Genomic DNA, 26,241 nt, shown 5'->3' with positions numbered 1-26,241 from the left:
AATTTTAATAGCTTATAAAGACTCATTGAGTATTCTTCAATTAATCCTGTCTCTACCTACCTACAAACTACCCAGATTCATCTACTCATGCAAATAATAATAAAATCGAACAATAAGATGTGCCTTTTAATGTTATAGTTTATAAGGAAGATACTAACCATTAATCATTTTTCATGATGTTAATCTGCCACATACACGTATATTTCTCTGTCCCTGTTATGAATAACCAGGATGCAGTGTCTGATTTTTTTTAATAAAATCATAACCACATTTGCGTTTCTCCGTTCCCTTCGTACAGTGTAATGACCAACTCTAATTCTTGGAAATTGTTACTAATTAGCCTAGTCATCAGGTTCGGTTATTGTAACAAGCGGAACCGTTTGTGCGGACAGATTTGACACACTGTACACTTAAAGATGCAACACATACCTGCCAACCCTAGTGGTCACTGACACCAACTAGTTCAAGAAAGGTCGTTAGATCGTTAATAGTTTGCAGATGAGAAACGTTTTTATTCTACGTGTGAGAACTATTTTAAGTCATAGTTTTCTGTTTTCAATTTACACGAATATCGACGATGGAAGAAGGTAAGAAGGGAAAAACAGTCTTACTTTTTGTTCCGTATTAAGTGTAAGTTATATTTTAAAATAATTTAAAAAACGAATATGTACATTATCATACAGTGTGATGATAATCTTGCTGATGTAGCCTATGCACAATACACTATAGGCATCAGTTAATTACGCGTAACGTTAGGCCTAAACACGGGCTATGTCAGAATATGACGACGTTACTTTGCAATTTAGAAAGATAGGTTATATGGGTTTATGCAGGTTTGTTTCCAATGTAGAATCATTATTCAGTGTTGTTAATCGTTCGAATGATAAAACCGTAGTTCGGACAGCAGGATGGAGGGGTGGGGGTCTTGGATTGGTAAACCACATGTTATTTTCTCCATAGGTTCGCATCAGGTGTTTTCTGATGTGACATCATTATTGGCCTGTGCTGGTTCTGATTGTGTCTTTTGACAGCAAAAGGAACTTGCAAATAAGCATCATCTTTACAGAAGACATCTCAGAGATGCAGTTTACTGAAAACAATCAAGGTATGTATTTTTAATAATTTTAATATATATATATTTTTTGTATATTCAATTAGATATTGTAATGCATTAAAATAATTCATAAACTTGTTAAACAGAAAAATTTGTGGTGGCATGCTTTTGCAAGGACAGCAAAGAAACATCCAGAAGCCATTACCATTGCCAACTTTGTAAATTTCAAACTTTTGCACGGCCATTCAGCTTTATAAAGCAGTCAGACATGGTAGGTGTTCTATTTTGCCGTTTTAATCTTTATGTTAATTGGCATCACCAAGTACCGGAACAATCCAAATAATATTACAATCAAGTTTATGATTTGCTAAAACGAATATGTACAGTATGTAGTTTCAAGAGAGTACTCATTAGAGCACTCATTAGAGGGGCAGACAAATAAGAGGAATTATGCTATTGCGTTTTTATTGACAGTATGTTATGTTGGTAACACTGTACAATAAGGTTTCCATAATCGTCTAAACTTCAGAGTTACAAATGATCTCTATTGGCGTCTGACCGAGGTTGTATCTCGTTATTGGTGCTGCTAGACCTTAGTGCTGCATTCGATAACCATTGACCACAGCACACTCCTACATAGACTCGAAAATTATGTCGGCATTAAGGGAATAGCTTTGAAATGGTTTAAATCTTATTTATCCGACCGTTTTCAATTTGTAGCAATAAACAATGAGGTGTCACGCAAATCGCAAGTCCAGTACGGTGTACCACAGGGCTCAGTCTTAGGGCCTCTGCTCTTCGCATTATACATGCTACCTCTAGGAGATATAATAAAGCGACACGGAGTTAGCTTTCACTGTTATGCTGATGATACTCAACTTTATATTTCCTCGAAGCCTCATGAAACACAGCAGTTCCATCGAATAATGGAATGCATAGTCGATATAAAAAACTGGATGAGTAACAACTTTTTATTACTGAACTCGGACAAAACGGAAGTGTTACTTATTGGACCGAAAACTGCTATAAGTAACAACCAAGAATACTGTTTAACTATTGACGGATGTTCCATAAAACCCTCGTCGTCAGCAAAGAATCTAGGCGTTCTATTCGATAGTAATCTGTCATTTGAGAGCCACGTCGCCAACACCTGTAAAATTGCGTTTTTCCATCTTAAGAATATATCTAAACTACGTCATATGCTGTCAATCTCAGATGCAGAGAAGTTAATTCATGCATTCATGACATCAAGACTAGATACTGTAATGCACTGTTAGGTGGTGCCCTGCAGGCTTATTACAAAAACTCCAATTGGTCCAAAACGCGGCAGCTCGAGTTCTTACACGTACAAAAAAGTATGAACATATTAGCCCGGTTCTGTCAACCTTGCACTGGTTACCTATAAAGCATCGCGTTAACTTTAAAATCTTGCTTATTACCTATAAAGCCTTACATGGTTTAGCTCCTCAGTACTTGAATGAACTCCTTTTGTATTACAGTCCTTCACGTGCATTACGCTCTCAGGCGTCCTGTCAGTTGGTAATACCTAGAATTTCAAAATCAAGTGCAGGTGGTAGATCCTTTTCCTATCTAGCGCCTAAACTTGGAATAGTCTTCCCTGCACTGTCCGGGAGGCAGACACACTCTGTCAGTTTAAATCTAGACTAAAGACGCATCTTTTTAATCTTGCATACACTACTCTTCCATAATATAAATCTTCATGAGGGTTTAGGCTGCATTAGTTAGATCAACCGGAACCAAAAACACAACTGATGTACTTGTTGCATCAAAGAGTACAGAACAGTACTCTACTCTCAGCCAGTCTTGTCTCATTGTTCCAAGGTTACCACAGCGAGCAGGATGCAGTTCATGGCCTGACCTGATGGTAGAGCGGAGAATGGGAAGTGGGGACCTGACAAGAGCTGAGATGATAGAGCTGGATAAAGAAGGACGCGGTCTCTTGAATGTCTTCACCACAAAATTCAAATGTTATAATTATAATGACAATCTTAAAGGGCAGTATGTGGCCTATATAATAGGGCAGTTGTGGCCTAATGGTTAGAGAGTCGGACTCGATGACCAGAAGGTTGCGGTTCGATTCCCAGGCCGGCGGGTAACAACTGAGGTGCCCTTGAGCAAGGCACCTTACCCCTACTTGCTCCCCGGGCGCTGTAGTGATAGCTGCCCACTGCTCCGGGGGTACGTGTGTTCACTACTCTCTGGATGGGTTAAATGCAGAGGTCACATTTCGTTGCCTTGTACCTCGTACTGTGCAATGACAATAAATTGAATCTGAATCTAATATACTTAAACTATAATTTATTTTATTATTAAGTTTATTTATTTTATTTAGCCTTGTTGTGCAAGTTCTCTGGAGCTTGTGCAGAGGCAGCAGCTTTTGCCAGAGGGGAACTGGAATCCCCTGGTTGGGCCTGGGTTCTCCTGAGGTTTTTTTTCTCGATTAGAGTTTTGGGTTCCTCGCCACCGTTTGCATACTGTTTTTGCACTATCTGCCTGACCGGGGGGGCTGCTTTAGAATTCTTAAAGTTTTACTTAATTAATATTGCATATAGGAATTTATTATCTGTTATATTTGACCTGTGCTTCTCTCTCCTTTATCCTAAATGTGTGCTCTCACTGAGCGGTGTGTGTGTGTGTGCGTACTTGTCTGTGTACGTACGTGTGTGTGTGTGTGTGTGTGTGTGTGTCTGTGTCTGTGTGTGTTGGTGCGTGTGCGTGTTGTGTGTGTGGAGTGTTTTGTGTGTGGGTGTGTCTGTCTTCTGTGTTTTCAACCTTTTCTTGTTTTTGCAGGTACAACTTTGATTGTTTTGCTTGTAGTCAATGTGTCTCATGTACAGCTGCTTTGTAACAATGAAAATTGTAAAAGCGCTATATAATAAAGTGAGTGAAGTTGTCAGGTTCGAATCGAACGCCTTTAGTTAATTGTACATTCAAGAATATCTCGTGAGGTTTGTCATTATTATGTGAAATAAGTAGACTAATGTTAACTCACTTTACTTGTAACAGTGTTACCGATATTTGTATCTGTATTAGTGGAATAACAAGAGCAATAACAGATGTAGTAAAAAAAATACAATTAATTGGTTTATAAAACAGATGCATTATCATTCGAAGAACATAATAATGTTGGGCATAAACTGCAGGTGTTTATCATCAATGAAATGAACATATATGACTATACAGTAAGTTATCAAGACACCCATGTGCTGTACTGTCAACAGAAATGTGTTGAGCCATGTTATATAACTCCAAAAGGCTTATTGTGAGTGTTTATTTATTAGACACTGTTTGGTATTGTTTCACTTAATTGAAAATAACATGCATATTTTTAAAATGCGCTTGAAGGCATGACATGTAATCTGACTGTGTCCTATTTTCATACCTGCAGGTATTGAATCAGGGAAAAAACAAGGTAGCACATATCATTACTTGTTACCATTCTTTCTTAAATAAGTAACAAAAAACAGCAAATACATTTAATTGTAAAATATGATTTATTAAAAGTCTGATAATATTTTGTTGTGGTGTTTTGTGTTTATTTGGGTTCCTGTTTAATTTTGAAAGTATCGCTTATCTCATGTGTCTCTTTTGGATATGCTTCCCTTGTTTATCCGTCCTTGTGACTGTCTGGTTTTAAAATGAACTTTAAACATATAACTCATGTGACATTTAACTTTGTCACTTTTTGTGGATAAAATACTCTGTGATGTTTTGGGTTGAGACTCTATCAAGATCAATGCACTACATGCAATATCTAGATATTGATGATATTATTTGAAACTTTGTGATTGATATTTTGCAGAAGAAACCAAGCACATTAAACCGAAACCGATGATATGCCCAGGACTCCACAAAGAAAAACAGGTCTCAAAAGCCGACTTAGAGACGCCAAAAATTATTGTCATTCCACACTGCAAAAGCAATGTCCTAAGCGCACCCAACACATGCGAGGCATATCAGAGATGCACACACATAGTGACAATACACCCCCAAATGATATGTATTTGATGCATAAAGAAACAAATTTATGTCACCTCCAAAGTATAACATAGTCCTGTCTTCTCCAATCAATGTCAACATTAAGTCAACAAATCCACCAAACATTTGACTAAGTGAGTAGACAGTTGTCGCAGGTTCATGCAGATTGTTGGTCTTCAGGAAATCCAGGAAAAGAGTGTGTGCATCTTGAAAGAACCAAGAATGCCAAGTCTAATGTACAGCCTGCAGTACTACAGTGCACATCACTAAAGGACATGCTGAGCAAAGGGCTGATGTCCTCAGAGTGGGGTCTCAAGTGTGAAGAACTCAACAATGCTGCGTACGACCATGGAGTTGATAGTGTTTTTCCATTATTCTTTGGAGACGAAGGATACTCAAACCCAGTGGTTCATCAAATTGGCACGTCTGCAGGGGTACTGAGGAACTTGAAACATTTAGAAGAAAAAATAGTTGAAAATCAACCAAAATTATACACATTTCATACACACAATTTACTGTAGGTTAATACAATTTCAATGACTGTTTAAAACCCACAGTTCAATTCAATTCAATTCAATTTTATTTATATAGCGCTTTTCACAATGTGCATTGTTCCAAAGCAGCTTTACAGGAGCAAATAAGAAAAACACAGAAAGGTAAAACACAGCACAGTGCATGGTGTTTATAGACCAAGCAAGATCATTATAATAAATAATATCTATAATAAAGAATAAATAAATAAATGCAGTCTCCCGGTGAGCAAGCCAACACTGCACTGCTCTGCTGTGGCGAGGAACCCAAACTCCAATGCTGAATAATGGAGAAAAAAAAACCTCGGGAGAAACCAGGTTCAGCCGGGAGGGCCAGATCTCCTCTGACGTGTCATAGCTGCACTCAGTGACCCCGACCAATTTTATAACGTGTAGGCGGCATTACCCGTAATATAAAATCGCTATAACATTTAAATTCTGAAACAAAACTGTAATAATGCATTATAAAGTGGTATCATCACAACTCGCTTACCTGAGTGGCATTTGCAGCTTTAAGTGAGATGGAAGGCACCCTGAGAAATGCCGCTGTAGCGACATCTGCTGGAGAAAGTCCTTAGGTACCGTAGATGCCACGATTTCACAATCAGAAACTCATTTCTATTACAGTTTTTTACAATCGTTTTGCACTAATAATAGAACATTCATGTCATTTATCAAAACTCTAGACACAAAACTCAAAACAGTCAAAACTTTGCATATTGCGTTCATATCTTTAAAGAAGCCTTGCATTTGCAGAAGCATTGTTTCAAAAAACTAATTTATTATGAAATAGCATAGGAACATTACTTTAGATCACCCATACACAAGATACCCATAGTTTCACTGTGTATTTGTTAGTACAATCATTAAATATAGTTGCACAAAATATGTGATTCAGGTTTCATTATTTTACTGTAGACTAGAGAGAATAGTACAGACACAGTGGTATCATTGAAATACTGTAATGTGGAATTTACTGATGAAATAAATCACAACATAGGTTTTCCAAAGGAAACATTTAGATTCAAAAAAAGAAGAAAAAAAACAATACAGTATACTGTAAACTGAAGTGTTCCTCATCGCACTATGCATCTATGCTTCCATCAACCCGGTCTTGTGGATTTGGCCACAGGTTCTCATCTACATCACAATGGATGTTTTCAGTCGCTAAACATCTTGGAAAGAATCTTCTGGCATGGCGAATCCAGGCCTGACACTGATCTGCTGTGATGTCATTGCATGCATCATCCATGGCCTGGAGAAGAGTGACTTGTTCGTGAGGGTGCCTATCATAGGCCTTCCACCTCCATGTGGAGAAAAACTCCTCAGTTGGACTAAGGAAAAGGGAGTATGGAGGTAAATACAGGGTGAGAATTTGTGGATGGGCCTGAAACCATGCTTGCACCATATGAGCATGGTGGAATCTGACATTTTCCCACACAATGACATAGGTCACGCCATCAGCTCTACAGACCTGATCAAGCTCATCAAGGAAGATTACAAGGAGAGCTGCATTATATGATCCAATATGAGGTCTGCGTCCCACCACTGCTTGACCTCTATTGTGACCTGGATCACCTGCCGGCTCCATGTTACATATCGTTGTTGCAAGTGGATCCCAATCAATTTTTTATATATTCCTTCCACAATGTGAACTCAATCATCAGTAACGAGTTGGCAGAATTGGACAAGCAATTACAAGGGCCTGCGTCCATACAGTGCAGTACTGTCAATACTGTAAATAGTCTGAAAAGGTGGTACACGGGACCATAGAAACGGTGTCTGATAGTAAAGAATGATGATGAAATAGATAATGTAGTGTAATTGGTTCATGCTCCACGCTAATTTATTGACAATGAATCTCGTTATCTTGAAACTTTCATGATCTAAACATGTTTGTCTGTTTCCATACAACTATGCATTAAGAGTAATGCAACAGTTACTTATCATTTTGAGCAGTTGGATCAATTGATAGTTGGATCATTGTAATGAATTGAATAGACACTCATCTGAAATGTTATGCGTGAATAGTAGTACTTTGATGTTAAGTTGCGTCATATTGAACAGGTGATTTTTGTTAAATGAACAAAGGATCTTAGTTTTATGTGTATTGTATCCAAGCAACTCAAAAAAGTGTTAAGAGTTTTGAAAAATGTGCATTTTGATCATTGGTTGTGAGTTTTCTGTCTAGAGTTTTGAAAAATGGCGTCAAGGTTCTGAAATTAGTGCCAAAGTGATTGTAAAAAACTGTAACTGAATAACTGTGTGTGTGGCATAGCATCAGAAACTGTATTAACAAAATATGATACAAATTACAAATAAAAGTCTTCGGGTATATAATGCTATTTTGTTCAACTGTAGTTTTTAAAGTTAAAACATTACATCGCATACGTGCTACTAAGTGCAACGACTCCCAAAATCTGTGGCTGCTGGAGGAGCCGCTGTAGCGTCCGAGGACGGAGAAAGTCTCTGGCTGTTTGGAGAAGCCACCGGAAGTGCTGCTGCGAGATGCCGCTAGCGACAGGTTTCAGAGAAAGTCTCTGGCTGCTGGAGATGCTGCAATTTCAAAATCATAAACTCATTTCTGTATTTACGGAATAACAGTTCATCGCCTATTCCCATGCGGTAACATTTCAAAGTAATATGTATACACTGCATTTCTATTAAGTCGTGTGATTTGTTAATTTCTTCGGCACTGAAAGAACAAACATTGAATCAGACAGTTGTATCGTTACACACATTATTTGATGTCACTCACACACATTATTTGATGTCACTCGCACGCAGTATTACAGTATTAAAATATTACATCGAATTATGCAATTGATCAGCGCAGTTACTACAAAGAGCGACGGGTGCCAAAGAAAGTCCTTGGCTGCTAGAGATGTGAGATGCCGGAGAACGGCTCTGGCTGCTGATGTCACCGGAAGTGCCGCTGCGAGATGCCGCTGTAGCGAAAGATGCCGGACGAAATTCTCTGGCTGCTGGAGAAGCCACCGGAAGTGCCACTTGAGATGCCGATGCGCTAAGATCAGCAGATTCTGTAGCAATCTTTAAGAACCGTCTGAAAACACATATCTTCTGTCAACACCTGACTGATCAGTTCTGACTTCTGTCTCTTTTCTACTCGTTAAAAAAAATCTTTAGCTCTGTATACTGTGGTAGGCTATCTGAGACCAATTTTCTTTTTTTGCACTTATGTTTTTTGTTGTCCTTATGTTGTTCCAATTGCTTCCCTCATCTGTACGTCGCTTTGGATAAAAGCGTCTGCTAAATGAATAAATGTAAATGTAATTGGATTCCTTTTATATAGCGCTTTTAATATTTTCCATTGTTGCAAAGCAGCTTTACATACATTATAACTTAAATAACAATAAAAGTATATGAATAAATAAAATACATTATATGGTACAATACATGATATCGTTGCAAGTTTTTCTCTATGCAATGCACATTGATGAAACTTACCTGAAATAAACACTGGCATCACAAGCATCATTTATTTTGTTTGATAATCAATCTGAATTATGGGGACAGCAAAAATCACCTAAAAACATGACATTTTGACTTCTGACAGTGTTTTGACAATTTACTTGAATGAGGATTTTGATTTATTTGAAAATAACATAAGAAATGCCAAGTTTACTTTAAAAACAAAGTGTTGATTGAAACATTTTGGAGTTAAGGTAATAAAAACCACAAAATAAATGTACATCTTTAATGTTATAATGTTATTGATTTATTCAAAAGGGGTGGATTGGATATATATATATATACATGTATATATGTATGAAACTAACTGATAAATAAAGTGGCCACTTGAAAACGAAAATATGTACACATAAGAAAATATGTATTAGAAACATTTTAATGACATACATTAAAGACATTTATTTAAAACAATTCAAAAGAAAAAAATGATTTGTGTGAATTTTGTGTCTATAACTATTTATATTTAATTTATGTTAATATTAATTTATTATTATTTTAGTGTTAATAATTTTATTAAATAAACAATTTGTTGAATGGGTCCTGTGTTTGGTCGCATTTAAAGAAACCTTATGGTACATTGACATCTAGCGGTTGACTTGGTATCGCAGTCTAAATTCTAAATATTGGAGAGGCAAGTTTAGCCAAGTAACGTAACGTTCTTCTGGTTTCTTTTGATTGTTATCAGAAATAATCTACGGCACTCTATTGTTTGTGAATGTGTACCGGAAGTTAAGGGCAGTCCACGAAGCGCGCATGTGCTAATATTTGTTATGTTGTTGCTTTGAACCGTCTATAACAGTAATTAAATCCTACAATACGTAAGGGGTATGTCACAGCATCACCTGAAGGGGTGAAATTTGTGAAAAAAGGCTGTTTACATTATCCCGCTTATACGCGGGTATTTACTCATGGTGTTGTATTAGTATTAAAGTCCCCCTGTGGTTGAAAATCAAGTTTTGTACACATACGTAATTATGCTGAATTCATGTTTGTGACTCTTTTCCGCCTCCTACTGGACATTTAAGCGTATACTCATACATGTTAGTTTCACTTTCGGTTTCTTACAGTTTTACAATCACTTTGGCACTAATTTCAGAACCTTGACGCCATTTTTCAAAACTCTAGACAGAAAACTCACAACCAATGATCAAAATGCACATTTTTCAAAACTCTTAACACTTTTTTGAGTTGCTTGGATACAATACACATAAAACTAAGATCCTTTGTTCATTTAACAAAAATCACCTGTTCAATATGACGCAACTTAACATCAAAGTACTACTATTCACGCATAACATTTCAGATGAGTGTCTATTCAATTCATTACAATGATCCAACTATCAATTGATCCAACTGCTCAAAATGATAAGTAACTGTTGCATTACTCTTAATGCATAGTTGTATGGAAACAGACAAACATGTTTAGATCATGAAAGTTTCAAGATAACGAGATTCATTGTCAATAAATTAGCGTGGAGCATGAACCAATTACACTACATTATCTATTTCATCATCATTCTTTACTATCAGACACCGTTTCTATGGTCCCGTGTACCACCTTTTCAGACTATTTACAGTATTGACAGTACTGCACTGTATGGACGCAGGCCCTTGTAATTGCTTGTCCAATTCTGCCAACTCGTTACTGATGATTGAGTTCACATTGTGGAAGGAATATATAAAAAATTGATTGGGATCCAATTGCAACAACGATATGTAACATGGAGCCGGCAGGTGATCCAGGTCACAATAGAGGTCAAGCAGTGGTGGGAAGACGAGGAAGACGTGTTGGTCAAAGGAATGGCAGGGGACAAGCACCCTTCTGAGAGGTGTCGTGGCCTCGTTTGAGAGGTGTGGGGGAACGTGGTAGAGGACAAGGCCACGACCAAGACAGCGTTAGCAACAGCAACACAAAGAGTGTCCAATGAAATAGCAATAGTTGTAGACATGTCATAAATCATGGGATGACAATGACTGAGGCGGCTACAATGATCAACCAAACCTCAGAAGGTCAACCGTGGCCTCAATAATCAGAACTTTCCCAATGAGAACCGTAAGTTGTCAGCATGCACTAAACATTATGCTACTCTCAATTGTCAAATGACCCATACCAATGTGTATCACAGAGTAGGTGATGGACCAAGTGTCTTCTTACTTAATGTTCCCTGTAGAATTGAGACTAGGCCAAATAGGGGAGGCAGAGGCAAAATTCTGACTGACCAACAAGAGCAGGTGTGGTCCATTTGGTTCGGGCCAGAAATATATTCGCCTACAGAAATTGCCAGCATATCTTGGACAATGAAGACATGTTTAACAATGTGAAATCCATAAGTTTGCCGACTATTGCACCATGCTGAAAAGGCCCAGGTGTCTTTAAAACAACTATACCGTGTGCCTTTTGAAAGAAATGCAGACAGAGTGAAGAAAATGAGGACTGAGTATGTTCAGGTATGTTCAGTTTCAAGATGGCTGTTGTAAAATTCCCTAAAAATTCTACATTGTACAGTAATCAGTAATCTCTTTCCAAAATGTATTTTTAGAGGGTGATGGAGCTGGATGCTGATNGGTTAAAAACTCACTCCAGGGAAACAGTTCAGACATTTTAAATGCATAGAAACATTAATATGTTCATTTAGAGATGATAAGCATATGGAAATGTGTACCGCTTTGTCAGATTTATGGTTTTTGGGTTCTTTAGCAGCAGCTGCTCCGTTCCGTGCGTCATACGCCATTACGTCTGTAGGAGCCAGCGTCGTCTTTGCACATGCGCACAATTTCCTACTTCGGTTTTCAATCTGATCAAGTGTATACATGTCCTATCAAGTGGATTACAAACGGGATAAACCACCCCTTACAATCCGACTAAAATTTCAATCGTTTTGGGCATTTTTAATCTGATTGACGTGTTTATATGGAGCGTTTTCATTCGGATTGGATTTTTAATCAGATTACATTGGTCCATGTAAACGCAGCTACTTTGATAAACCTGACGAAAATACAGTCAAGTGCAAAATGTGCAGCGCCAAGCTTCATACAAAACATACAAATCTACTACAAGTTTGATTTGTTATCATCTTACACTCTGTCTAACGTTACACCGCACACGAGCAACATGGCGAAAGCAAAAAGAAACTGGACGTTTGTTGCGTCTCTTCGCGCTGCATCCAGTGGGCACGGCATTTCTGTTTATAATGGGCTCTGTTGTATTCGCACCACTCGCGGGGCAGGGCGAGCGTTTTCAATCCGTTCCCATGGAAGCTGAGCTCGCGCGTAGCGAGCATTCCTCTGCTCCGCGAGCACCACGTGAACGTGCGCTGAAGTTCATATGAATGGATTAAAACGCTCGCCCTGCTCCGCACCAGTATATTTGGACACAAAATGTCAGGTGAGACCACTACTATCAGACAGACAAGTCAGACGAGCATAAGACTTCAGACACTGACAGACAGAAATGTGACCGGGCAGAGATGACGCACCTCACGCTGATATTTCTTGTAAATGTTTACTGTAGCCTATTTTCAAAAACATTGACAGTGAATTTTTAATAATCTAACAGTATCGATTTAATTAATTACTTTAATTTTGTTATAGTTTTATTAACATCAATTTTCATATCAGTATTGTAATTAAAATCTTTTCATTGTCACCATGGCATCTAATGCCAGCCAGCGGTGACATTAAAGATGGCGTCTCACAAGCAGTTTCTGCCAATCTCATATTAATCTTGAGTACCTATACAGTAGTCTTGCATACGTCGTATCTTCGAAGAGTATTTAGTTTGATCCCATTTCTAAATACAGCTGTACGACTATTTCCGGAAAAACAAGCTGCTGGAGGCAGGCAGGGGGGACAAAACTACAGCACGAGCACACAACACCTCATCGCATTAATCCCTTCGTGTTTTTAACATTATACATGTATGCGCCAATTGCCAGCAAAACGCAGACATATGATTTTAGTTTGACGTAAGGAGTGTGGTTCATGTCTGGCATCCTTTAGCACTGCCATCTATCAGTTTCAAACGATCTCCAAATCCAACATTATAGTAATAGTATTATTTTAAGTGAGTGCTGCGGTGGCCATAACATGCAAAACAAAACAACAAATTGCTAAATTAATAACATCTGAAAAATCTGAAGATGCAATATCAAATCGAAAAACATAAGTTTACACCGTTTATAGTAATACGGTATGTGCACTTTATTGGCTTTAGATGTTAAGGTGGTTTTTGCCGCCTGTTATGCTGCAATAGTTGGCTTAATCGGAACCAGACACACACATCCATATTCTTACTGTGTAATTGTAACATTGTATGTGAATGGTCACTACGCTAAGATCAGCTTGTTTTGTTTTCATGTCTCATCCTGAGGACACCTGAGGCCTGAAGCCGGTTTCAGTTTTTTACCCAGGTAAGTTTGCGTATAGTTTGAGTAAACACTGGAGTTTTGGGGCTCAAGGAGCAGGTTTTATTCTGCAGAAGAGCTTGTGAACCCAAGCTGGACCAATTATCTATTATATTATATATAGTAAAGTGACGAAAATTTCAGGGGTCACAGTTAACCCTTTAAAACACGATCATATATTTTAATACAAACTTACATCCGAGGACAATATACTTGGAAATTGGATATAAATCTGCTGCCAGATGATCTTTTGCTGTTGTTTTGTGTTGTATTTTTTATTTTATTCTTTTCTTTTTTTCATCTTTGGCTTTTCAGTATATTTGACTTCTCTTGTTCCTGTAAAATATTTGTAAATGTGTATATATGTAGTACTATTAATATATTAAACTCGTATATTAAGTGAAACTGTTGGGCATTTGGGTTTTCGGTCGGCTTTATTCTCCTTGCAAGCCTGTAAAATGTTCTGTGTCAAAAAAATAAAACATTTACTCAATCAGCAATTAGCGTGTTGCTTTTTTCAGTTAAAACTGTTTAAAATGCATATTAATGTCCCTGTCTCTTGGTAACCAGGGTCATAAAACAGATGAACCCAAATTAACGGTTTGGCTTCATCTGGTTTCGTTTCAGCTCCAGTTGACGCTAATTCAATTGACATTCAATAAAATAATACTATAAATTAATATTGACGTAAATTAAATTAAATAAAGTTATATTATTAGACACTAGCCAGACTGATAAACAAACACAGACCGGACGTTAACTGCAGACCAGGCGCAAACGTCCGATAAAACAGTCCATATCCATAGTGATAGTTTACCCAAAAACTGACAATTCTGTCATCATTTACTCCCCCTCAGATTGTTTCAAACCTCTATAAATGTCTTTGTTCTGCTGAACACAAATGAGGATATTTGGAAGAATGTCAGTAATCAAACAGATCTCATCCCACATTAACTCCCATAGTATTTACAGTATGTTCCCTACTATGGCAGTAAATGGGGGATGAGATCTATCTTTTGGTTATTGACATATGTGTGAAATTTTGGGTAAGATGTGCATCTCTTGTTGTACTTTGTGGCATGGACCCAATCTGGCCACGATTATACTGTCGTGTAGATTAGAGATCTGCAATACTGTGATGTTAAAGAGATGCAGGTGTAAACTGTATGCGCCAGGAAGACTGATCCAAAGTTTACATAGAAAACTGACTTTGACATTCCAGGAATGAACAACTAGGCAAAATTCTGAGTGACCGTAAAGGACAGAAATGTGATAGACTAACACGAGCTGTTATGTAGATGTAACACTTCAATGAGATTGTATTTGCAGTCAATGCATTGTTTACATAAACTAACAATTAGCGATATATATGCTGTATAAATATATATATAAATATACATGTACAGTATGTATCGTTGTCAATGTTAGTTGATGTCAGAAGACAAACTAAAGATCATCAACTTTCATCAACTTCTTCATAATGTTTCTGCTCTTCTGAATTCACTGCAGTTGGGAATCTACCTGGTTGGCAAAATCTCGTCACGGCTGAAAACAATTCATTTATTTGAACATGTTGAGAAATATGTGAGGCTACCAAAACAAGACAAATGTGTTGCAGTGCAGCTTCTGCACTTGTGCCAGTGATTTCATTTATATCTTGACATATGCACAGCTTATTAAATTCAGCTGTGTCTTTTCTTTTATGTTAAATAAACCTCAAAATTCAGTTTTAACCTTTCATTTTGACATTCCTGATTTTATTACATTCTTTGCATTTACATGTTCTATGTCGTTTTAAACAGCTTAAAATGGTTGTTTACCCCAAAAGTAAAAATTCTGCGATCATTTACTCACACTCTTGTCATTTCAAACCTGTATGACTTTCTTTCTTCTGCATAACACAACAGAAGATATTTTGAAGAATGCTAGTAAAAGAAAGAAAACCTTTGGTCCCCATTGACTTGCATTGGTTTTGTGTCCAAACAGTCGAAGTGAATAGGTACCGCCATATTTTGGTTACCAACATTCTTCAAAATATCTTCTTTTGTGTTCTGCGGTAGAAAGAAAGTCATACAGGTTTGAAATGACAAGAGGGTGAATAAATGATGACAGAATTTTTAATTTTGGGTGAATTATCCCTCATGATTATAAAAGGTCTCCATGCAATGCAATTCAGCTGAGACTATTGTGTAATTTCTGAGCACATATAAACACAAACAGGATATATTTTACATGTATTGAGCACTGTTATTCACCACAGTTATAAATGCACTTGATAAAATACCTAAAAAGTATTAAGAAGTATCCATAGGAACATTAGTATATAGATGGGTTGATCTGAAATCACATTTAATAAGAATGATTACATATAAGAAGGTTTATGATAATGATTTGATTATTTGAAGATGAATTGATGATTTAATGACACAATCTGTACCTGTAACCAATGATTGTTCATATAAATGCACTTAATGTCACTTTAAGCATGTTTAAAGCACATTTGAGCACAATGTAACAAGGTAAAATCCAGTGATGTTTTTAGAGGCCTAAAGTTTGAAGCATGTTGTGCTCTCTCTGAAACCTGGGGATTTTCCACTGTTTAAAAGTAACCATGATTACACACGTACGCCAAGGTGTGTTTGGTGGTCTCATATGGAGACCGTGGCTTGTTTGGTGGTCTCGTGTGGTAACCATTGTATGCAAATTATTTAAAAAATGATGTAATAGCCAGCGTACCACCATTAGATACGTACCTTGTTGCCTGGGACTTATTGGTGGCAGACAATTAACAATTGGTTAATAAAAATAAGAGATAACAGGAAAGTACCTGATTGGTTTTAGAAGAGACCACCTTTCAGAAGTTTTACTATAACTGTAGACTGGAAAACACTTGGTTTTTAGATGACTTGGAACATCTCACTTTGTTTGGCTCGAGCAAATAAAGTTAACTCCTTGACACCCGGACCTTCTTTGTCTGAGAGATTTTTTGAACTACAAGACTGATATTTTTCCACAACAAGACCATTGTGTTTGAAGATCAAAAATACAGTTTCAATGCAGCCTTCAGTAAATGACTCAGTTGATGACTGGGATCATAGCAGAAAGCGATAAAAAAGGCGAATTGAAACTCTATTTTGGACTTTCAACACAATAGTCCCCATTAAAATGAATCCATAAACTTTAATACAAATACACATTACAGAAGTTTCTGGGCAAAGACCACCAAGGCGTAAAACGTAATTGTTCACCAGATCACTTTGAGGCCATATTTAATGACTTAGTTTTCGTGAAATATTGTAGAATTGGGCAATATAGTCAATAGTGCACAATGTTTTTATTTAATTTTGATTAATTCTGTTTTTTATTAAAATAGGAAGAGTGTCCGGATTGGCCCTCCTGGAGGTCAGGCTTGTTGTTTGTTGGACTCAGAGGAGGAGTATGCCCCACCACCTAAACAAAGTCATCCACCTGCCCCCATCATAAACTTTCCTACAGTCACCCCAGCCACCACTTTACCAGCAGAAGCAGCGGCACCAGCAACACCACATGACTCCTTCACAGAGATGCTGCAGAACTGGGAGCCGATAGACAATATTCCACGTAAGTATATTCTTTTGTGGTTTAGTTTTTGATTGACCTTCTTTTGTATGTATTTATTTTGTACAACTGGTCCTGAATTCATTTAACACAGTGTTCTCCTGTAGCATTGCCAGGGGGTCAGACAATCCGAGGCATGCCCTAGCAATCCTCAGAAACGGGTAAGACCAATGGTTATTTCGCCTCAGGAATATAATTTTTATAGATAAGGAATAAAAGTATGAAATAAGTTAAATAGTTTATAAGTGTGTATATATTCTTTTAATATTTTATCTTCTTTGTCATAGCCATGCTGAGGGAGGTATTAACCAAAGTAGAGATGGTCCTGGACCAACAAACCACTATCCTGAGATTGCTGCAGGTGCGGGAGGTTCAAGTGCTGCGTTTAGATATTGAGGAAAGTTCCCTGCCCCCCCAAAGACCTTCCTCAGCTGCTTAGTCTGGAGCAAAGGATGCAGCAGAGCCCAGATTACAATTTATTTTATAAGTTTTTTACTTTCAAATTTTTACTTTCAAAATTTCAAATTGACACACAAAACATAACATGCAACAACTCCTTGATATGAACGAATGACCTACACTGTAAAAATTTCCCTGTTAAATTACAGTAAACAACTGGCAGCTATATTTGCCAGCACATAGCTGTAATTTTACAACATACCTACTGTAATCTGCAACAACAGTTTATTACTGTAAAAGACATTATAATTTGCACAATATAATACTGTTATTTATGCATTTGGCAGACGCTTGACTTAAATTGCATTATCCTATACATTTATACATAGGTATGTGCAATCCCGTGGGATCGATCCCACAACTTTGCGTTGTTAACACAATGCTTTTACCACTGAGCTGCACGAAAGCTTTTAGTGTTCCTGCTGTGATTTCAATTAATTGTTCAGAGGTGGGACCAAGTCATTGTTTTCAAGTCCCAATCAAGTCCCAAGTCAAGAGAGGCGAGTCCAAGTCAGGTTGCAAGTCCTGAATGTTAATGAACTGAATCAATATCACTTTTGTGCCCACAAAAATCACCATTGTTGTGATCAGTGTTTGCTTTAGTTGGGCTCCTGATCCTCGGCTTCAGTAAAGTTACTTATTCAGTGGTGTAATAGTGTTTCAGAAAGAACGCTTGTGCACTAAGACAGAAATGCTTAAAAACAAGTTACATGACATTTAAATATATGACATTTATCATAAAAAAGTAATAATACTGATTAATAGATGACTAGTTTGAGTGCTCTGAATTGTAAATGCACATGGGAGAGCGTTAGACTGAAGATCTAAAGGTCCCTGGTTTGATCCCGGGTTTCAGCAAGCGTTACTCTGTCCGTCGCTTTGCTCTCGTTAGAGCAGAGCTCTTTGCCGTCACCAGACCGAGCGGCCTTTACTCTGCGATCTGGCGGGTCGGCAACTGCTCGACACCGGGTTCCATGGTGTAATGGTTAGCACTCTGGACTCTGAATCCAGCGATCCGAGTTCAAATCTCGGTGGGACCTCACACCGGAACTTCTCCCTTTTTCGGGGCGTCCATGCGGAACCCCGTCAGAGGGGTTGTCAACGCCCCACCGTTTGAGCCTTTCTCCTAGAACGTTTGCGCTGTCAACGAAGCACGAGTGAAGTTCATCCATGTTTACGTGCAGGAGTAGGGTTGTACTTGTGGAACGATGAACCACATAGAAGATGGAGGGTACAGCAGAACAAATTGCCCATGTCTGAGACGTTAATGTGATTGCAAACAAACACACTAAAAAAAAAAACATTTGGGCAGAGAGATTTTTCATGCCCAGGGCTAAGGACTTATTTTGACAATTGCTCAACACTAAGGGTGGATAACGCTTTTCAAGAAACTACAGGAAAGCGCAAAGAGACGCACCACAGCACACGTGCACACTGGCTTATTGAAAATGCAAGTAACACTGCAAGAAAACGTGTGGAATCTTAAGTGACAACTCGATTGTCTTTGGACGTGAAGCTCCTGCATCATGTTGCTCTGAGTAAAAGCTATGCACGTACCATATGAGAGACTCTTGTCATGTGTGTCGAGGTGCCACAGCGAGGAGCGACACCGGACCCTGATGGCGTTTTGTGACTGAACATATGAGCAGGAATCAACACGAAGACCTTTTTCTGCAGCGGTGAGCCTCGACAGGTAGCATAGGGAGGGCTAAGACGCACGAAGGCGTGAAGGAGGCTCCAAAAGCCACCAACGTGGAGAATGTGGGCGTCGGTCCTGCTACCTCTCGCATGCTAAGCGAGCGCTCTACCATTTGAGCTAATTCCCTGGCGTTGTCTGCGAAAGACGCGCATTGCCTCGGCTCAATGAAGCGGGGCACACAGGCGGTGAAAATACCTTTCCCACGGGGCTGGACATCACAATAGCGCCACACAGCTTGGCTCATTGGTCTAGGGGTAGGATTCTCGCATTGGGTGCTAGAGGTCTCGGGTTCAAATCCTGGACGAGCCCTGTTTTAGGCCTTCCACTCAACGGTACAACGCTCAAAGGACCGCTATGGCAATCCAGAACGTGAAAGCTGGAGACCTGTGATAACGCCAAGGTCGCGGGTTCGATCCCCGTACGGGCCATTTACTTTTCTCTTGTATCCTGTCCATCATTCATGGCTACTGCACCTGGGGTCCTTCGCAGACAGGCCTGCGAATCGACGTGGCCGAAATAGCTCAGTTGGGAGAGCGTTAAGACTGAAGATCTAAAGATCCCGTGTTTCGGCAAGCGTGCCTACTGTATGTCCATGGCTTTGCTCTCGTTAGACCGAGCGGCCTTTTCCCGTTGATCTGGCGGGTCGGCAACCACTCGACATGGTGTAATCGTTAGCACTCTGCGTTTACTTGCTGGTTAGCCCCATTTACTTGCTGTAACTGTTCATATACCTTTGGAGAGACTGCCTCGATTAAGGCTACACATCAAACCAGGCTCCTGCGGAGGACCGGTCACGATCATGTAGTCCGATTGGCTACCCCTTCATTCATACCTCTCGTCAAAGATCGTTCGCCTTCGGATCAGTTCGGAAGCGGGGGCAGGGCGCCCTCGACATTCTCTTGCGCTCCGATTGGTCAAATGTTGAAAATGTTGAACTTCCACTCTGCGATTGGCTGCGAATGTTGAAGCGCTCCCACGCGATTGGCTGTGAGTTCGCAGTCTCCTCTGGAGGCGTGGGTTCGAATTCCAATTCTGACATTGCTTTTCACAACCTGGAGTCTCCAGGTGCTCACTGGCATTCTACTGACTGAGCAAACAGCATTGGGCGGTTTAACGCTTGCTTTCACTTTCATAATCAGCAACTGCAACATGTGATACAAGAAGCTCACACAGGTGGTTTTCTTTCTGATCTCTGCCCCTTTAAAAATGTAAATATTTCAATCCAGTATTTATTCGTCTTTTTCTTTCCTTTTCAATTATATTCATAATTCTTTTACTTATTTATTTTTACTCTCTCGTTTACAAACAAACCACTTGTTAAGTTTGTTCAACTTTCTTTTAGTGTTGTTTGGGGTTATTGTAGGAGGTTGTTGGGTATATAGTTAACCTGTGTTGCAAAAGTCACATGGGGACAAAAGCTGACCAGTAACATTCCAGAAGAAAAGTAGTACATAGCTTATCACTGTTTGTCTCTCTCTTTATCTCCCCAGCCCCCTTTTACGGCAAACACACTGAGGGGTGTTCGTTCACTCAGCTTTTCAAACAACTGTCAACTGTGATTTAGTTTGTTACAGACTCCAAAATAATCACAGAACTGTAAAGCTGTAACAATTTCATATTTCATGTATACTTTCATGTAAAGGTATAACTTTACACCAGTATTATTTGAGGTAGTACATCCGTACAGAAACATACAAATGTCTTGTGTTATATTATACCCATTGTAAAACATTACCAATGATCTAGACTAGTGGTTCTCAACCTGTTTTGGGCCAGCGCCCCCCTATCCATTTCCAGGTCCCTTACCGCCCCCCACAAAAATAATGGGCTAAATGTCTTCATAATAATAATAACAATAATAATACATTATTTGTTATTGAAATATAATTTAAAACCCACGTCACTGAATTGGGACAGTCGGTAATCTCAATAAATGTATATTTGTTTTGTCTTGTGAAATACCAATAAAAATAAATAAAAGCATGTCACTGAAAGTCAACTAACAGATTTGATTGGCCAGTTGGAGTATTACTTTCCCGAGGAGCAAAAACGATGTGAGAATGTTTGAACTTAGTTTCAATACTCTCCTGCATAGTAAAAGCCTAAAAAGCTGCTTATATTCACATCACTTAGGTGTGTAATTGTGTGTAAGTTTATAGGCCTAAATGTGTGTGCTTCCATCAGAGGTGTAATACAACGTTTGTCATCATTAATTTGTGTTCATAATTAGGCAAATGGAAACAATACAATCTTCTTACAATAATAAACACTTATTACAATGTAGAAATTATTGGATGTATTTATATTTTATTATCTTGAAATAGTCCAAGCAGTGCACATTTTGGGCTCTGTTGTTCCAAACCTGCCTAATTTTTTTGTTCTGTTGAATCAGCTACCACACATTATCCTGTTGCATTCACACAATTGGCAGTACCTGAAACAGGCGATAGTCATTGTTTGTATATGTTGTCAAACATAATAGCCATTCCTTGAAATTAAGTATGACTGTTAATTATGAATTCAAAAACGTTTAAACACATTTTACTGTATACAACATCCAGATCTAGGTCTAGGTCTGCTATTAATCGCATGCATTTGCTGCTGGTCCTGCTGCCTCAGCACCTCCATGTTCTGTGCGTTTCTTCGCTCCTGATCTGCTATCATCTGTGCATAACTTCTTGACGTTCTCTTCTCTACCTCAACATTCTTCCTCTTCAACTCTTCTATCTCCTGAGCCATACTATTAGCTTTCTCTTGAAAGCCCTTCTCCACCAGGACAGTCTGGTCTCTTAGCTTACTCTCCATTGCAAGCTTTGTCTCCTGTTGTTGGAGGAACATCTCGTCTTCCATCTTCTGTATGACCTGTCTCAGTCTTTCTTCATTATTCTGTTGTTCGATCTCCATCTTCTCCTCCAGCTGATGTTGCCTCTCTTCCTGGGCCTTAATTTCTTGTTCCAGAAGAACTGTCCTCTCTCTCTCCTCTAGTCAAGCAATAAAGAAGAGGTCGACAGGGTGAAACATGTGAAAAAAAGACCAATCTAACACAGATCCCATGTTTTTAAGATATAGTGAAAACTGGAGCCCTTAAAATCTAATATCTTGGCCACGACGGACTATCCCCTTTCTACTAGATGCATGTATAGTATAGCTTTCTGATTTTACTCAAAAATGTACTTTTTTAAGCATACTGTGTCCACTGAGTTGAAAACAGAAATCTTTTACCACAAATCCTCCTTTCATTTTCAGTTAGTTTATCATCAGCCTGCAGAATGGCCGTGGTAAGTGCAGCCTTTTGCTGCAAAAACTTATCCAACACCTCAGCAATCTGTAAAGGCACACAAGAAGGTAAACATAATGTTAAGTACTGCTTTATAGTGTTTATACATNCGGGGCAAAGAGGAGATACAAACATGCACGGTATGTGGAAAATACAGCGTTTTTAAACCTCAAATCATGTATACACATAGCATTACATCTCAAACAAACGATAATATTCGTTTCAGCCGTGTCACATCACCCCTTTAAAAACATTCAAAGTGTCTGTTTTTTATGTTTTAAGAAAGTTCCCAGCTAACAATAGTCACCATCATGGTAAACAGTGTTTGCTTGAGTTGGGCTATTGACCCTTGACTTCAGTAAATTGGATTTTTTTTGACGTACTGAAACTGTGTGCTTTAAAACTTTATTTGAATCTAATTATGAGGAGTTGGTTGGAGGTCATTTAAATCACCGTCATGTTGTAGTTTGATTCACTTATATCATCTGTATTGAGTGCTGTTGATGAACATTATCACGTCAGTGAGTCTGATTGCATTTTGATGTCTTGAAATTGTGATCTTATAATGTTGTTTCAGGATCAGATCAAACCAGATGAGTTCATCAAACTACAACATAGTAGTGATTTCAACGATCACCAACCAACTAAGTTTGTTTAGATAATCATTTGCATTGTCATAACAAATGTATCTTAAAAGCACACAGTTACAGCACACCAAATGAAAAAATAAAAGAAAAAGAAAAGAAAAGAAAAGCACATGATGTATGGAAGTCAGGGGTCAAGAGCACAACTCAGGGAAACACTTTTCACCATGATGGTGACTTCTGTTAGCTGGAAACATTCTTAAAACGTAAAAAACTGACACTTTGAATGTTTTTAAAACGTTTTCAAAACATGAAAACCTCTAAGGATTGTTCTTATAACAAACTTGTGTTAGCTGGGATGGACACAGTTATGACATTCACTTGATTAAAATCCCCCCTGCTCTAACTTTACATTGTAAAACACACAATTAGCCTTAAAATCTTGTCACAAATGTTTAATGTTTAACTGAGGTTATTGGTGGGATTTTCAGAAAACATAAATCTAAAAGTTACCTGGAGCCCTCAGCCATTTTTTTGCTGTGTATACAACTGTGATCATAAGTGTACCTACACGTAGCACAATCTGCAGAGTGTTTATTATTTATATAAAAAAGAGAAGGATGTTAAGAAAAAAAAACGTCAGAAAATGTGGTTTCCTGAAGAACTGACAAACAACAACTCTCAGAAAACATTTGCTGGGTCATTTAGTGTTTTAGTGTTGGGCTAACTAGCAGCGACACTACTGACGTAACTACATTTTTCAGAAATCTAATATTGACCAATCAGCTATTTGTTGACATTGATTCAATGATTGCTTGCTGTCTGGGTATCCATGTGGAAAGGTACAATATGTGTCCCTTTGAGGGTACTGCCCCAGTGACAACCATTGTACCCCTAACGGTACAAATCTGACACATTTTTTCTGACAGTGTAGCGGCACTGAATGTAGAGATGAAAACTGTGTAAATCTTCTCTGTACTGTCTGTGATGCCCCACCTAAAGCTTTTACTTGTTTGTGTACTCTGGATATTATGACAATAAATGTGACCAGAAAGGCGAATGATTCAACAGAGTCACCTTTCAGGACACCGAAAACCTCACCCTTCTGACAGATGTGTTGTTTTTTGTGTCAAATCTGTTTTTGCATAAACTAGAGTACACATTTTTTTAACATAAGTACAGATCGTTATTAGCTAAGGAATGCTCTCTTCTTCACTGTAAAGAATGCCTGTGAAATTAACAGTGAAATTCCATAGTTTTTACAAGGAGTCTACAAATACTATCACCACCTTCACTCACAGACACCACTGTCACTTTATTTCTGTTGTACGTCTACAAAAGTTCTTATTGAGAATTAACACAAGTTTACATGTTGGATGGTTTTGTTGAGTCACCATTATGGTGATGAGTGTTTGCTTTAGTTGGGGTCTTGACCCTTTGTTTTTTACGTTCAGTCTTTCCCTAGTTTTTATAATCATGACTTGTAACAGAAAAAGGCGGTTAAAAAGCTAAGCCATATTAATAACATGCCATATTTTTGTTGGGAGTGTCATTGCCTGTTTTAGAGTTTAGGCGCTGATTTAAAGTGATTTTGTTATCCTTTTGTCAAAAATATTGCCACATTTTCTTTTGACATTATTTCAAAAGTCATAATCATGGCAGCCACAAGTAAAATACTGTTTAGTAAAGAAGTAAAAAAAAAGGATGAAAGAACCCAACTAAAGCAAACACTGATCACAATAACGCTGACTTTAAACAACAATAAAACATCAAGTCATGGATGTTATGCTGCAGTCCCTGTGAAGCAGAAGTGGTGATCGTCTTCCGTATTCTGACATATTTCCAAGATGAATAGTGGGTGTGGCTTATGTTTCCACTGTGAATTGATTGGACATCTTTGATCACAGCCAAGTGAAAAATCTAAAAGATGGACACAAGGTTACTGGCAGAGGTAAATCTAAGTCTCTTCATATTTTATGTCAGGCAGCTTCCTATTTGCATTCTTTACTCATCTTAAAGACAAGATGCTTGAAAAATCTAAAACACAACTTCAAAAATGAAGCCTCTCTATGTTAACCAGACGACCTGTCATGTGCTGCTTTCAAGCAGCCATTTTATTTCATGTTTTCACAAGGAAGTTGTATTTTTAGGGCAATTGTAGCAGGGGCGTAGTCAGAACTTTTTTTAGAGGTGGCCAGGTAAGACCCAGTGATTTTATTAGGGTGACCAAAAAATCCTTACAGACAGAAATTCTTTACCTTCTATTGTAATTTACACCAATTCTTCATTACACATAGTTTGCTGGTCAAAAACATGCACAAAGAACGTAAACAATTTATTCGCAATGCTTTCATGTGCTAACATTATTTAAAAATAATTTGCTAGCTATCATTTGCAGTAAGTTAGCATTTTTTATAGAAAATAAACATTGCTGTACCCCAACTTAAACTTTCGCGAAAATGTAATTAATGAATGAAATCCAGTTAAACAAAGCTGATTTTACTGACCTGATCCTTCTGCTCGCGATGAACTTCCATGGTACACAGACAGTACCTGTCACGAAGCGGTTAGCAGCTGTTCAGCTAAAGCGCTCAGACTGTTTGCGTCAGTGCGTCAGCGTATGACATCATATTAACACGAGCGTAATGTTCTCGCGTTACTTTAAGTGCATACGCTAAATGATCTGAGCAGCACTCCATAAACTCCGACACACATCTTAAAACTGCTTCGCACAGAGGTGGCCAGATAGGTGGCCATCCATCATTCAGAGGTAGCCTTACATAGCCGCCTATGTAGCTACGCCCCTGAATTGTAGTTTGTGATCTACTGTGAGAAATGTTCCGTAGTTTTAACAGAAAAATAAATAAATACCGGCAGCTGTGGTTGCCAGTAAAAATCCGTAAAAAATCCGTGAAAGCACGTAAACAGCTTTGCAGTTTAAAACTTCAAGCTGTGTATGAACTTAATAGATTTGAGTATTTTATATTAAGAGCATGTATTTATAATTGTATACATAAATACACATTTTTTATATAAAATGAAAACATGGATGTAATGCATAAAAGTGAAAACATTACATTTACTTATTTTATTTCTTTGCAATTCATCATTAAAATCCATCAAAGTCACTTAAAAAACAACATGCAG

General features: G+C 38.2%; 1 protein-coding gene and 1 non-coding gene across 2 annotated transcripts; one reads left to right on the top strand and one right to left on the bottom strand.

Moving 5' to 3' along the window:
- Nucleotides 1-18,502: 18,502 nt before the first annotated feature.
- On the top strand, nucleotides 18,503-18,574 carry trnaq-cug (transfer RNA glutamine (anticodon CUG)). Its single transcript has one exon. It is a non-coding gene; the product is annotated as a tRNA-Gln (tRNA).
- Nucleotides 18,575-21,520: 2,946 nt separating this feature from the next.
- On the bottom strand, nucleotides 21,521-22,969 carry LOC130551369 (guanylate-binding protein 6-like). The gene is made up of 3 exons (XM_057328947.1): nucleotides 22,964-22,969; nucleotides 22,456-22,558; nucleotides 21,521-22,214 (listed from the first exon to the last, which is right to left on the bottom strand). Exons 1-3 carry the CDS (start codon nucleotides 22,967-22,969, stop codon nucleotides 21,775-21,777), a joined length of 549 nt encoding a protein of 182 aa, XP_057184930.1. The 3' UTR covers nucleotides 21,521-21,774.
- Between the last annotated feature and the right edge of the window lie 3,272 nt (nucleotides 22,970-26,241).

Source organism: Triplophysa rosa, unplaced genomic scaffold (assembly GCF_024868665.1).
Source record: "Triplophysa rosa unplaced genomic scaffold, Trosa_1v2 scaffold9_ERROPOS9350460+, whole genome shotgun sequence".
NCBI lineage: Eukaryota > Metazoa > Chordata > Actinopteri > Cypriniformes > Nemacheilidae > Triplophysa > Triplophysa rosa.
Note: the sequence above shows the minus strand (reverse complement) of the source record. Positions and strands in the feature narration are given on the sequence as shown.

Bases quoted from the DNA above. Each gene is read 5' to 3' on its own strand.
- LOC130551369 (XM_057328947.1), bottom strand. The intron at 22,215-22,455 runs GTAAAAGATTTC...TTGCTTGACTAG, and splicing joins AAATGAAAGGAGGATTTGTG to AGGAGAGAGAGAGGACAGTT.